At 34.0% G+C, this 15534-nt stretch overlaps 1 protein-coding gene across 11 annotated transcripts in view; it reads left to right on the forward strand.

The window, feature by feature from the left end:
• MCTP1 (multiple C2 and transmembrane domain containing 1) overlaps nucleotides 1–15534 on the forward strand; it is a 596961-nt gene that overhangs the window by 355488 nt on the left and 225939 nt on the right. For 5 of the 11 annotated variants that reach the window (XM_014344845.4, XM_034959770.3, XM_055112188.2 and 2 more), the window contains exons 4-6: nucleotides 1323–1402; nucleotides 3524–3635; nucleotides 11759–11797. In XM_014344845.4, coding sequence (XP_014200331.2) covers nucleotides 1323–1402; nucleotides 3524–3635; nucleotides 11759–11797 — 231 coding nt within the window. Of the gene's footprint in view, nucleotides 1–1322; nucleotides 1403–3523; nucleotides 3636–8803; nucleotides 8852–11758; nucleotides 11798–15534 lie in introns of all 11 variants that reach the window. The other 6 variants (XM_063604381.1, XM_034959769.3, XM_063604382.1 and 3 more) reach the window with 2 other exon arrangements.

Below are 15534 nucleotides of genomic sequence, written 5' to 3' on the forward strand. Positions count from 1 at the left end.
TTCCTTACTTTCTCTTCGTTCTCTCTTCTTTTCCTTAAAACACTTATCAGAATTTGTAACCACATATCATCTATGTGCTTCCTTGTTTAACGTCTGTCTCCCTCACTAAACTGTAAGCGTTGAGAATGGCATTTTTGCTCACCACTGTTTACTCAGTTCCTAGCATATTGCCTGGCACATAATAAGTACTTAGTCAATATTGGCTGAGGGAATGAATGAGTGACAAAATTAATAGATGGATGGAAGTTAGCCAGTTCCCATTTACTTAGCATCCTTTGGAAATGGCCCTAACTGATCTAGCTCTGAACTATCCCTCCAGCATCCTTCCATTATCTGTCTCTCTCCATTTGCTTCAACCCCACTGGTTTCTTGCTGATCACAACTGATGTGTGAAACACATCAGTCCCTCTCCTGGGCTTGCCGTTTCCTTCAGCTGGAGGGCTCTTGCTCTTGCTAGCATAGCGTACTCCTTCCCATTATTTGGGTGTCTACACAAATATCCTTCCTCAGAGAGGAGTTCCTGGTCTCCTCATCTAAAATAGCAGCTCCCCACACACCTCTTAGACATTTATTTGCTCCATAGCACTTATAACTGAACTGTATTTAGGTATTTATAGGCCATCCCAGACCCTCCATGTACAATCCAAGAGGTCAGAGACATTGTCTTACTTACCACAGAGTGAATAAGAACCACACAAAACACAGAGAATATACTGGATAGAGTATTGATAAAAGGAAGAAACCCATTATCTCTTTCTTTTCTTTTCATTTTAGTTTTTATATTGTTAGGTATATTAGTATTATCCCCCAGTAATTGTTTGTGACAATAAAACTTTATTTTAACTTAACCTTAGTATAACTTTATAAAGTAAGTTAATCATAGTATCTTTTTACTTATTTGTATGTTTAAAGTGGCATTGTCCTATACCACAAAATGTATCTTTAATGGCCTAAAAAATACGAAGATATTGGAATCATATTCTCATCAACCATAGCCCAATATGAAAGACATACTTGTTGAATTCTATGCTTTTTCCCACATTTTTGAAGATTTACTATATTTTATTTGATTATGTTACATCTGTCTTAAAGTTCTGTTTGATATAATCCATCAGTAATATTAAGTAAAAAATAAAATGTAGTTTTCTTTAAGTGTTTCGTGAGACTCTAATATTCCAAAGTACAAAAACAATTATTTTAAAATACAAATATTAGTATGCTTTTGGTGACATAGACAACCAACATTTTATGACCAAGACATTATCACATAAAGCTTATATTGGAGATATTTATAACAAGGCTTTTTCTCTTTGGCGTCTCAGGTATTTGACTATGATTTTGGACTACAGGATGACTTTATGGGCTCAGCCTTTCTGGATCTGACACAATTGGAGTTAAACAGGTAACTTTTGAACTGCTGTAATATCACCACCCCTTGTCATGCAGTGGGCTTGTGTAACAGAAAATGTCAGCTGATCTGGGGTCTAGTTCTGTCATTTATAGTGGTGAGCCTTCATGCTAGTCAGCCTTTCTCAAATCCATCTTCCTCACTTACCCAGTGGAAATAATAGCATCTTCCCTGACTACCTCATTCAACAACTCTTCAACCGAAAACTTCTTGGATACCTACTTGCTCTGTTCCCCAGTACTGTGCTAAGCACCAGGAATCGAGAGATAAAAGAGACATTCCTTCCTTTCATATTGCCCATATGGTTTTAATGGGGCATAAAAAAAGATTATGCACGTTAGTCATAATTATTAAGAATTGGACTACTATATATAAAATACAGTGTGTACACTTTGCTTCAGAAACAGCAACTCTCTTGTCACTTGAGCCATGGTAGAATCTGATTTTGCCATTGCCGGATTACCAAGGAATGCTCCTAAGGTGGAGGCAGGTTGGTTGTATTTGCTCAGTTACATTACTTATCATTGCTTCCCTAGTTGCAAAGTTACTATTGTTACTAATATTAATCATTCCTTACACCTAATAATGGGCTTATATTTTTCAAAGTGAATTTCAACATAGGAACTAAGAATTGATTTGTATTATAGAATAAAAAAATACCATTAGAAAAGATCATGCATGCTGAAATAGGTTGCAAAGGGAACTGTGAAACCTTCTTTGATGGTTTTAAGGAGAAGGAATTCCTGGCTGTTTTGGATGATCATGTTACATCATGCCCCAGGGATGATGGAAAACAGGAAAGCAGAGTAATGAGCCAGATCGCTACTTTCTATTTCTGTAAATGTAGATGACTAGAGAAATATAAAGTGTAGAACTCACTCATGCATTACAATCAACTTAGTTTGAGCACAATGGCTTATTGGTCTTCCAATAGTCATTGTTGCCTCAGACTGGACAAAAGAGCAGCCTTTCCTGTACTTTTTCTGTAAGTCCTTCATTCCAGCCTATAACCTAGCACAGGCTCACACCTCCCTGCCGCTGTAGGAAGTGCCCTAAGTGGTGTTGCATGGAGTCTATTATCATGAAAACTGAGCTCAATCTGGAATAGACTGTACTGTTCTTCTGTAAACCTCACAGGTACTTTCTCTTAGACCTCTGCATAAGGATATGCAAGTGAATAGACTTAATCCCAAAGCGTAAATTTATCTTGTTTCCTATGAAAGTTAAATCATCGGTGAAAAATAATTTTAAATGGTGACAATTTGGAATAATTTCAAAAATTAAAAGAGATTATTTATACATGAGCATTTGGTGTGTATTTTGCTACATAACATATTTTACGTATTTTACTAGCAATTCCCTCTCCTCAAAACCACATAAACATCTAATTACTACTTTTTAAAATAACCTATTTGTGTATGCTGTTTTATTCTAAATATAAATCAATAGTCTCTGGGTATAGAAAAAGTGATAACAATTGTAGCCATATAAATATTTATGTTATTATACTATGTAATACATTGAGGTACCTCTGAAAGAATAATACATCATAAGGCAGTTGTAAATGTTCTTATGTTTTTATCATGTAATCATTAAAAAATATAATGAAGTTTTTTCTATTAATTTTTGTATGTAATCATTACATGAAAATGAACTAAATCAGACTGTAACCCCATATGTGTATTTAGTGTATATGTGTGTGTATGTATATGTGTATATATATATACATATATATGTATATATATATATTTGTGTGTGTGTGTATGTGTATACACACACACACTTGTGTATGTGTATGGTGCTACTCTCTGTGGGTTTAGAGAGCATAGAAAGGAGACTGATAGGCTTCTTAATAGGGTTGTAGTCTTGACCTTTTCAACCACTTTCTGGAACCTTCATGGGTTTAGAAAGCAGAAATTCATCTGGTGTATTCAGATCTACTCGCAGTTTATTGGATAACTTAATACACTGATAATATTTTAATAACAAAAATTGTCCCAAGAAAGTAAAGGAAGACAAAATTACTTTTTATCTTAAAATAATAAAGCATTAATAAAAATATATTTGGCTTATTCATTTAATGACTGTTCAAAATCTAAATATTTTCTATCACAGGCCCACAGATGTGACCCTTACTCTGAAAGATCCTCATTATCCTGACCATGATCTTGGAATCATTTTGCTCTCAGTCATCCTTACCCCTAAAGAAGGAGAGTCCAGGGATGTGGTAAGTTCCCCCACAGCCTAGTAGGAGCTCTTTCTTGTTTGAAAGTTGTAAGCCTTTCTCTGGACCCAGAGATAATAATAAAGAGAAGCTGCCTATGAAAATATGCCCTGTTCTTTGTTTCTGTGAGTATCCTAGGTATTGCTCATTCATGCTTATTGTATCTTTTCAACTCTAATTTCCTAGTACATCCTCCAGATCAGAACCTCTTGTTGTAAATAAGAAATAGATTTGAATTTTTATTTTATTTCTCAATTTCAGACATGCTATATTATAGGCAAATATTAGTATTCATTTGGGAAATACATTTATTAGTGAATTGAATACTTGGAATTCCACATTATGGTATCCAGACCCTGCTGTTTTGACTGTATTGTCAGGTGTATCATAACAGAGAAAATGAGGTGAAATTATAACAGAGTTTCTGCTTTCTGGTATTTGTTTAGTGAATGATAAGTGAATACTTTTCATCTTCTTGATGGGCTTTCATGTTGATATTACCCATTTTTCAGCACTAGCTGTCTGTACGTCCTTGCACACCATGCTGCTATGAGAAACTGACAAGGGACACAGAGGACCTAATTACTCCCCCACAGTTGAAGTGGCATTAAAAAATATCAGTCTTGACCCACATCAGTACGCTTGCTAGTGTACTTTCTGTCACAACTTGCCAGAGATTATTTATTGGACTCAATGTGCTTCCATGTGCCTGGGAACTACTCTAACTAGCTCTGATTATAACACATTTTAGTAGTAGACATAATTTTTTTAGGCAAGTCCAAATACTCTATTTCAGCAATGTATGTATTGCTGTCCTAAAATAATGCATGATTAAAGTTGGTTATAGATTGTCTGCTGGAAAGGTATTGTTGGCGTTTTCCCCTAGACTGCAGGTAAAAATAGTGAATTACAACATCAAATTTGGAAATACTTTAAACTCATTGAAAAATTCACCCTTTCAAGAAGTATTTCTCTCCCTCCTTTTTAGAAATTTAATGATGAACACATACGTTTACATATAATATTTGCTAAATTGGGTTAAGTATCCATACTTCATTCACTGAGGAAGAAATTTTTCTTTTTAAATAAGAATTGCCAGATAATAATACCTAGTGTGAGAACTTAGCTTGGTAAAATTATGTATGTATGTGTGCACATGCACCCTTGTGCAGAGGGGTGAGTGAGAAACAATTTTTACAAAAAAGTATCTAGAAATGAAAGCCCGTCATCTTAGAAGTCACTACTTCAGAAGACATTATTTCACTCAGCGCAAGCCAGGAAGTATAACCTAGCTGGCTAATCCATACATAGTAATCAATTATAAATGTGCATTTTGTGTTTTATTTAAATGATTCTAGTATTCTCCAAGAACCTACTTTAAGCCAATTCCTGTGCCAGACACTTAGGATACAATAGAACTTAGACCCAGTGGAGAACCCAGGAATCAATTAGTCACTGATGGAAACAACTGTTTTAAATGTTGTGAAAAAGAGGTACATATTGCTGAAAGAACAAATATAGGAAAATTTTTACTAGCCAGGGGTTAAGGATTCTCTAAGGAAGCCAAATAAGACCTGAGATATGAAGTGTAAAATAGGCCTTAATAAAGCAAAAACAAGAAAGAGAGGAGGTGTTTAAAGCAGAGGAGACAACACACACAAAGGCCATGTGACAAGAGGAACCATGTTGCATTTCAAGAATTAAAAAACTACTGGAGTTTAGAGAAGGTGGAAGCAAAGACAGTGTGGGTGATCAGAGTGCATAACAACACTGGGGTGGAAGGACAATGTCCAGACTGTGTAGAACTCATTGACCATGTTAAGGTTTGGGTCTTTCCCCAAAACACTGTGGGGAGCCATTGAAAGATCTGTAAATTGAAAGCAGTAGAATCATGTTTGCCTTTTGAAAATACCTCTGTGGCTGCATTGTAGAAAACATATTGAAGGGGTAAGAATGGATACCTGGAGACCAATTAGGAGGCCATGGCAAAAATCCAGGTGAAAGATGATGGAGGTTTGGATTAGAACTGTCAGAGGTAGAGACGGAGGGAAATTGGTAGGTTTACCTATAGGAGGTAAAAATCAACAAGACTTGGTGATAGAATATTCTTATGCTGGGGTTCTTTGTTATTTTAATGAAGGACAGCACTTCATAAATCAAGATACCTAAGTGCCTGAGATCCTGTGTATTCCCAGACCATCTAAACTTGCAATATTCCTGGAGATTGGGATGATATAGCAGTGATTGTGGTGATTTGGGTGATTTGATAATGTATAGTCAGCTGAATTTTTACATTAAAGGGATGTTTATTAAATACTCTAAAATCAAACTGAGGGTTTGAGGGAGCAAGTTAATATCAGGAGACCTTACGATGAAGCTGCTGAGTTGTTCTAAATTACACAGAAATATGACAGCACAGGCAAAATAGTTTCCAACATTATTTTTTCTTCAACAATCCTTGCAAAAATCCTTCACTCTCCATGGTTGCTCAAACTTATTTTTAAAATGTAAAAATTATCTAAAAATATTACAGTGCCTGGGAGCTGATCATTAGTAAGTTATCAAACACAAATAAAGAAGAAAGTAGGTGGGTTACATGAAAGCAGTTATACATCAAAAATATGATTTTCTTCATCTTCTTTTCCTCCTTTTCCTTTCTCTTCATCGTATCTCTTCAGCCACATTCACCCTTAACACAAAAAGTTCCTCCTGAAATCCTCATGCTATTTTCTTGGCTCAAATCCCTTTGACTACCCCAGATTTTTTGGAAGAAATCCTTCCAAAGGTATTTTTCATCTCAAAAAGTTTTTTTGCATTCATTACCTTACTTCATGCCCTCTTCTTTCAAAGTTCCAGAGAGCACTGCATTCACTTTGCTGCATTAAGAGGGAAATAGCGTCTTCTCTCCTCCTATCCTGTTATTGACTCTCTTATGGCTTCTTTCTTCATCAGAGAAGCAAGTGGCTCAACCAGGGCTTAGAAAAGGCACAGTGATCAAGTCTGTTCAGAGCCAGCCTCTGGCTGGTGAACATCCTTGTACTTCCTGTTGTGATCTCACTCACCCCTAAGGAGGCAGACAGAAGGGTAACTAGTGTGGCTATCTTGGCTCATCCTCGTGGGTACAATCAATAGCTGAGGCATGGGCTTGGTTGTAGAGAAACAAGTGGGGCCAGAGGAGAGAGGAGAAAGGAGGGAGGGGAGAAAGATTCCCCCATTGGAAATTCTGCTGGGATTCAGTATCCTAGCTATTCTGATGTCCTAGATTTGAATCTGGGTTTCTAAACATATGCTCTACATTATGAAAATGCCCAAAAACACACATAAATTGGCTTTTCTTCTGTGTTTTTCCTACATTGCAGTTCTATAACTATTTTATTAAGCTCTCTAGAACTGGTTCTTATATTTACCAACACTGGTTATTAGGTTTTGAAACTCTAAACAAGAACCATTTGTAGGCATCTGTATAAAACAAAATACTTATTGATCATCTACTAAGCATTATACCAGGCTTTATAACTTCCTCATTCTTCTTCTAAGTGTTCAGTGACTTGTGGCTATTTCTCTAATTAAATTGAAACTCCTGGTGAGAAACTTTAAGGCTCTCCAACAAGCAATGTATGTTCCCTCACTGTAACTTCTGTCCCAGCCATACAAACTCCTTCTCGGTTCACCTTCTCTCAAGTCCAGGCTTTCTTCAGTGTTACTTGTGTACCTAAAATATGCCTGTAGTTCACTTCACCTCCATCCTACATCCTATCACTGATACAAGGGGAAATATATATATATAATACATAAAGTCTTCCTTATGATGACTTCAAAAGACCAAGGGAGGGTGTATGGTTTTTTTCTTACCTCAATATTCAAATCCCTGAGGTTGTCACAAACAATATCAAATCATGATTAAATAATGATTTAATTTTCTTTTGTAAGTTCTTAAAATTAGTATATTAATGATAATCTGCTTGAAATCAAGCTTTATTGCTCTTCCCATGGAATTCGAATGATGACAATAAATTATAAACCCATCACTGTATTTTCTTCATTCTGTAACATGTCAAGTATCAGCTTAATAAATTCTCTGGGCTACATTTGAAGTTTCTTGGTTAAAAATCAGAGATCCAATGTATCTTAAAGTTAAATTTTTAGATATCTAAAAAACATAACATACTGCATCTGTAAAAATGGCATGCTGAACTTTCACAAATTATTCAGAAACAAATTTTATTTAGAGAAATTTAAGCTAAAAATGCAGCAAACCAGAAATCAGTTACTGAATGCTTCACAATCCCCAGAAAATGAGAATTATGTAAGAAAGGAAAAAAGGCAAATTTTACATTGACCCTCACAGAGCAAAATTACAGGAGTTCTGTTCTCTTTGATTACTAACTCAGAAATAATTTATTTCAAGCTTTTAGCACTGAAGATGTTAGTTCAAAAACCATATGTTTATTCTTATGCCTGTGTTGATAAAACTTTGCTAAATATTTTATATGTATTAAAAATGGAGAATGAAAGAGATGTGTTTCAAGAGCCTTTTACAGATAAATCCTAACAATCAAATAGGAAATAGAACATTAATGTGAATAAAATGCTCTGGCAAGGTAGGAAGAAATGAATAACTGGAAGTAGAGAGTCCTTAGCATTACAAAGTGGTAAGATTTCTAAAACAGTCATCTTGTGAGTTTTTTATGCACTGTTAATAGTAACAATACGTTCCATGAATTATGCAGTTGGGATGATTTCTCCTTGTGTGGATTGCCAGTTCTAGAAATCAGTAAAAGTGAAGAATGAGTTGAAAAACCTATCAGCCTACTGAATCTACTAAAGCCTCTAAAATATTCAATGTCTAATTGCAGCAATTTGTATTTCATAGGTGTCATATCAAAATCTTCTCCATTGAGGTCATGATTGAGTCTTTAAAAAAAAATTTCCAGATGTGAAGAGAGAGAGAGAGATATATATATACATTTTAAGTTTCCAGCATTGTGTGTACAAGAAACCAAAACCTCCATGGGGGGCATGCTGATGAGTTGCATGGCACAATTGTCATTTCTGTTTTGATTGCATGTCCTATTTTTGAACCTGTAAAAGTGTGTAGTGCATATATGTGTGTCCTATATATGGCAATTTGTCTGATAGTGTGTTTGAGTTCTTTCTGGCTCTTTTTCTAGCAGAGTTCAATCCACAGCTTTCTTCATTGGAGAATTTGTGAAATAAAAGTGAGTTAATTTGTGTTACACATTCTCTTAAATAACCTAGACCTACAAATTGCTTGCCTAAGGCTAAAAAATAGAAAATTCAAAGAAACATATGAATGATCTTAGTTGGCCTTTGATGAGTAAAAAAAAACAAAAAAAACAAAAAAAACAAAAAAAAAACTTCTTTATCTTGGATTAGTTTTGATATTCTTCAGAATTATTACACAGCCAACATTTGAAGAAATATCTACCTACAAAAAGTTGATATATGTATGCTTTACAAGATGTATGTTACTATTGTATCTAATTCTGTGATTTCTTTATATGTACAGTAGTTATATAATTGCCTTAAAAAGTCACTTCAACAAAAGATAAAAATTAAAAAATGGATTGAGATCGTGGAGTCTTTTAAAAACAATTACTTCTGCAGCTCTATCACAAGCCATATTTTTATGCTACTTCATTCCTTTTACTGGCTTCAAGGAAGTTGAGCTGCTAATGAAGAATTTGAATTGTACTATAATAATATCAGGTAATAATCCTTTCAAAAATTAATTCATATGTTTCTCAGCTGAAGTTAAGATCATAGAGCAAAAAAATAAATCTTATTTTTCTATAATTTGCTTCATCTTCTATCTTTCACAATCCCCAATCTTTCTTCTCTAACATGTCTCACAGATAGCAAAGAAAACATTATTAATAGTATATCTATTAAATTTTCTTTTTAATTTTTCTACTGTTTTCAGTTTTATTGAATTGACCTTAACTCAACTACCTAAAAGAAAAAGGGACTTGGAAGTGAGATACTTAAACCCATTGCTTTGGTGTAGTAGATTTGGCTCAAGAGGCAGAAATGTTATAAAATCTAGGGTCATTTTGAGAGTTACTGGATATAGTAATAGAACTTTAGATACTGAATTAGGAAAATAGTGAATGGGTTCTCATAACTGCTAAATCTTTCCTATTTATACTTAGGGTAATCACTGACTTTTTATTGTATCAGTTTCTCAATCTGAAAAATAAAACCATGCAGCCTGCTTATAAAGCTGATTTTGAGAGACAGGACAAATACTGGTCCTATGTTTTGTTTACTATAGAAGGTTAATTGTATGTGGTCCTTGTGAGTCAGGGGATGTGACTTTGTGGAATCCTTGTAATATTGGCTAGAGTTGCCATGAGATTTCACTCTTTCTAATGTTCTAAGGCCCTTTTACATAGCATAACATTTCTTATATAATGGAATTTTATATTATAAAATTCTTAGATTCTAGATAATGATGATAAGTGACCATGAATTGTAGATTGTACTTTTTATGTATCTTAATAGTTCTTGATTGTTTTGACTCAAAATATCATCTCTAGGATATACCATTCTTTGTCCATTGAAACTCTGCTTGGTGAGAAAGTTGAGTATTTATTGTCCAACTCTTATGGGGCAGTTTTTGTAAATATGATATACCACTTAAGTATTTGGTTTCCAGTTGCCTTTTGGTGATGATGGAGGAAGTGGTGGTGGTGGTGATGATGATGATGATACTGATGATAATAAATCATGTAACATCAAAAGTAAAGATTTAGTACATGTCCCCCTAGATGGCCACCTCTATAACCCAATGCTGGGATTTGTTGCTTCAAAATGAACTGGACATTTAGTACTTTGAAAACATAAAGCATTTCTATAATAGTATTTGATAACAGTGCTTTGCAGTTTCCTGACTTTAAAAAAAAAAAGTAGGGGTGATGAGGAATCATTGTAACCTTAGGAAATCTATTATTCTTTTATGTTTTGGTCAACATTTAACAGTCTTTGTTAAGGAGGAACATATAATTATCTTTGAAAACATAAAAGAGGAACATATAATTATCTTTGAAAATGTTACGCTAGTCTTAGTTTTTACCCTAGAATGTCTAAATTCATTCTTGTGGTTTAGGTTAAAGGTTGCCCTCATCTTATATTAAAAATCTTTTCATTTTTGTGTTTTTCTAATCCATGAGTAGTTTCTGACATGGTTCTTTTTTATGGTGAATCCTCCTGAAAGAGATACAGTTCTTAAAGTACATTTCCCTGATACACAAATATGGCACAAGCACTTTAAGCTATATTCCTTGCCCTGAATATTTCCTATTCTCCACTTCATCTGCCTTAAACATAATAGTAAAGCAAAGAGAGGGGAAAGAGGTTAATCAGGAAGGTTAATACTTCAGTGTTCATTGAGAAATTTTTTAAAGTGAAGAGAGAAAACAAAAAAAATTCGTTGGGCTTTTATGATTTAGTTTATTCAAGAGATTAGTGATCTTGGGGATGCAATACAAAGCTCTAGAACCTTAATTAAAACTTCTGGCCGTACATATTTCTTAGTATGACACAAGCTAACTAGTTTAAAGGATATGCTTTCACTAAACGTTTAGCAGGAAAATGCACTAGTAGCCATCACAGTATGCAGCATTTGTTTTTAATTGAAAGCATTTGTAGGCCCTGATGTAGTTAAAGATTAACTGGAAGCAGAGACAATTCTACGATGCCATCCAAGCAAAAGATTTTGAATGTATTTGAAGAGAAAAATTATTATATACCTGTTCAAGTCATGTACGCCCTCAACCTCCACCACCAAAAGGAGCCATTGGAAATTATGAGACTCAATGTGTTTTTTTTCAGTCAATAAAGGCATCCCAATACTGTTCCTTTTTTTTTTTTTTTTTTTTTTTACAAAGGAATAAATCAAATGAACTCTCACCAGAAAGACTGCTGGAATGTTAAAGTTGTTTCTCTAGTTGTGTGTGCGTGGCAAACAAGTTTTGTGTTGTATAATTGCTGCAGGAACTGTTCGCTGTTTCAAGGGCTAATAAATGTTTCCGCTAAAAAACAACTGGCTGCCCTATTCTGTTCTTGAGTGAAAAGATAATGAAAATGCTTTATTTTATTTACAGACAATGCTAATGAGGAAGAGTTGGAAAAGATCAAGTAAGGTAATTCTTAGCTTGTGATCTTTCAGCTTTTCTTGTTGAGAAGAACTATCATCTGCTTTCCCAGATCTCTCTCATCTCTTCAAAGTATGCTACCAGATTTCATACTATTCAATTGTTACTTTTCCCCATAAATTTAAGCCAACCATGTGATGTTTTTTAAATAGAAATCACACCAATCAATAGCTTCAAATCATCCTTTCACTATTCTCTGGTCACTTCTCAACATCATTCTCAGCATCTGGTCTCAACTATATATGCAACAGGGTCTAGAAAATTGCTCTGCGCCAGGAATAAAATGATGAGGCTAGGGGAGGGACAACTCCAGACAGAAGAAAGATTCGCACAATTTATTTTATTTTGGGGGGTCACAGAAAATTGAGTATGAGGCTTTCTAAACTCAGAAATTCCTGTATCATTACATCTTTATAGTATACAATAAGAACAACTTTTCCCCATTGTCTCTTCTCACTTTAAGAAATAAAGTGAGAGGAGTTTATAGTTCCTGTAACTTACTAAGCCCTGGCTCTTCTTCGACTTGTAAGATATGCAAAATATAAACTAAGTGTTTAATTTGTTCAGTGATGCTGCCACTGTTGGACACAGATCGATATCAAGATGAAACAATTTTTATATGAATATACCTTGAAATAAATCAAAACGATTTTACTTGTAAAAATCTTGTCTGCTCAAATTTCTACTTAGAGTCAGTATTCCTTTTTAATAATGACTAATTTTTTTAGACCCTGGAACATGACAATCTTTTTCCTTCCATTCTGATTGAATCATGCTTTTACCTAAGCTTTTCTTTAATTTTGTCATTTTTATTACTGTGAATTAATATATATCAAAATGTTTTTATATTTATGGTAATGACTTAATCTGTTTGAACAAGTGTCTCTTACTGTACATTTTCTCCCTAATTCCTATGGCATTAATGGCATTAATGACCAAAGAATAATTTGGCTTACAAAAAAGTCAGGGGTCCCATTAAAAATCACCTTTATTATTTTAACAAAATGAAAAAGGCTTATTAAGGAAGGTTGCTGAATATTTCTAACTTAATGTTCACTGTGATTTTCACTAATCAAAATAAAGTTTCAAGATGTTTTGAAGAAATATTTGCACTGTTCATATTTGTATTACTTTTTCCTTTACAGTTATACTTTAAAGTTATTGTTATATTAAAAGTGTATATATTTTTAAATTCATATAATTGGATATATTTGTGTAAAAAACATGACAACCCATCAATATGTAACAATATTCTTTCAGATATATTTAACATGTAATGCTAGAGCAGGATATTATATAATACTTAGTATTAATTAATGGGAATAATCCATTCTATTGTATAAAAGGAAGATTAGAAATGAAGATTCTGCCAGGCACAGTGGCTCATGCCTGTAACCCCAGCACTTTGGGAGGTCGAGGTGGGTGGATTACTTGAGGTCAGGAGTTCGAGACCAGCCTGGCCAACATGGTGAAACCCCATCTCTACTAAAAATACAAAAATTAGCCAGACGTAGTGGCACATGCCTGTAATCCCAGCTGCTAGGGAGGCTGAGGCGGGAGAATCGCTTAAACCCTGGAGGCAGAGGTTGCAGTGAGCAGAGATCATGCCATTTCACTCCAGTCTGGGCAACAGAGGGAGACTCTGTCTCCAAAAAAAAAAAAAAAAAAAAAAAATTCTTCTTTAAAAATTATATTAAATATATATTTAAATGTAAATATAATTTTAAACATAAATTAAGTAAAAATATATAACATATTTTTGTTCCATATACAGAAAATTTAAAGTGAATAATAAACATCTATCCTCTACTGTTTTTATATCTAAAATTCTTGGAGTTTATATTTATTATTAGCAATCCATTTATATATTCGAACGGATGCATTTTTCAAGCTTCCAACTGAAGATACAGAATTCCTATGTCTAACAGCACTCGTTTGAGTACTTGGCAGATTATATTTAGTACAGTGTTAACATAAGCTTTTGGGTTTTAGCCTAAGGGATTTTCAACTTTGAAAAATTTAATGGGGATATTGAATACTAAGTGAAGTAAAATCAGTTAACTCATTTGATTTTTTTTTCTGTGAGAACATACTGAACACCTGCTAATTCATTCAGATTTTTTACTGTGCCCTAAAATATTTGCCATATTCATCTATATTAGTGTTACAAGAGCACAATGTTAAATCCAAAGTCGGGGGAAAGTTTGACATTTCAATTACTAGCTAGTCCACCTTCCTTCACACACTCTGCTACATTGAAACTGCTCCCTGAATCTTTTCCTCCGGTAAATTGTGCTTCCTGGGAAACTAAGGGGTAAGGGACTATACTGTGTAGCTTTATAGATTTTACTATGTTACTGTTTTATGAAAATGCATCATTTTCTAAATATTTCAATCTTCTTAAAAATTCTTGTCTGAGTACAGATTTTTCGTTTTTTATTTTTGGAAATAGGGTGTAATTTTATGTGCATTACATTTAAATATGGGTATTTCATATATGATATAACTATGTTCAAATTCAAAGGTAAATTTTTCATAAAAACACAGATCATTTTCTTCTTTGGAATCTTGATTTACAGAATGAGGTCTCCCGCATCTTCATGGCAGGGCTTTGGCATGCAGCCTGTCTTTGAGTGTCAATGGTGAATAGATAATCTAAGAAGTGTAAATTTTGTAGCAAAGGCTTAAAGATAGCCAGTGTTGTTAGAAATTCTCTCCAGTATGGAGTTTTTCCTTCCTTTACTTGGTTTCTTTCAGAAATAATGTAACTACAGAGGAAGAAAGGCTAAATCGACTCGGTTGTTGTTCTTTTAAATACGCCTGTCTCCCCGCTCTGCAATGTGAATCAGCTCATGGAATTTCCTGTTCCTTAAGCATCTACTCGTCATTTTCATCATCTTGACTTTCTATGATGAAATTTCTTTACCTGTTTTTGTAACCATACTTCTGCTAATAATAGGCTCTTTCAATGGAAATCTTATTACTTGTGGCACTCACATAATGTGGGGTTGTATTTAACTATTGAAATCAAAAGACGAATCGCCAGCTTGAGGACAGGGAGATCCTAATTGCTGTTCAGGACTAACTTATTTTTTCTTTTTGGTGGGGGGGGGGGGGTGGCGGGTAATTGTATTACCACTTAGTAATACATAGGAAAAAAATGCATCTAAACTTACCTCTGAAAAAGAAGAATGTATAAAATATGCATTATATTTGAATGGCATATAAACAAGTATATAGGTATAAATTCCATAATATTGCCTCTTCTAGGGACAGAACCATCCTTCAAAAGACTCATTCTGGTTTTCCACAAGCACACTTTCAATTACGCACATTTTGAATTCTGCCCCACACTCAGCTGTTATAGAATTATGTTATTTTAAGAAGAAAGGGGCTGATGTCTCCCTAAACTTGGGCAACAGAAGAATTATCCAGGTCAAAGAGTTACACTTATGTGACAAAATGTGTTTTAGCAGAGAAATGGTAGCGCTTTGGATTACTGCAATATTTTATTCTTTAGAAGAAGCTTATCACTGATAATTTATTTTAAGGTTAAATTATTCATCAAGAAAGTTTCATGAACTCAAAAGAGATGATTTATATGTATTTTGTGAATACATTTTGTGGGGCCAAGCCAAAAATGGAAAAATATAATGAAATAATTGGCTCTATCAAACAATAAGCAGTTATGATTTTACGTTACATCGTGTGTGTGTGTGTGTGTG

This window comes from Pan paniscus, chromosome 4, assembly GCF_029289425.2.
Source record: "Pan paniscus chromosome 4, NHGRI_mPanPan1-v2.0_pri, whole genome shotgun sequence".
In the NCBI taxonomy this organism is placed as follows: Eukaryota; Metazoa; Chordata; class Mammalia; order Primates; family Hominidae; genus Pan; species Pan paniscus.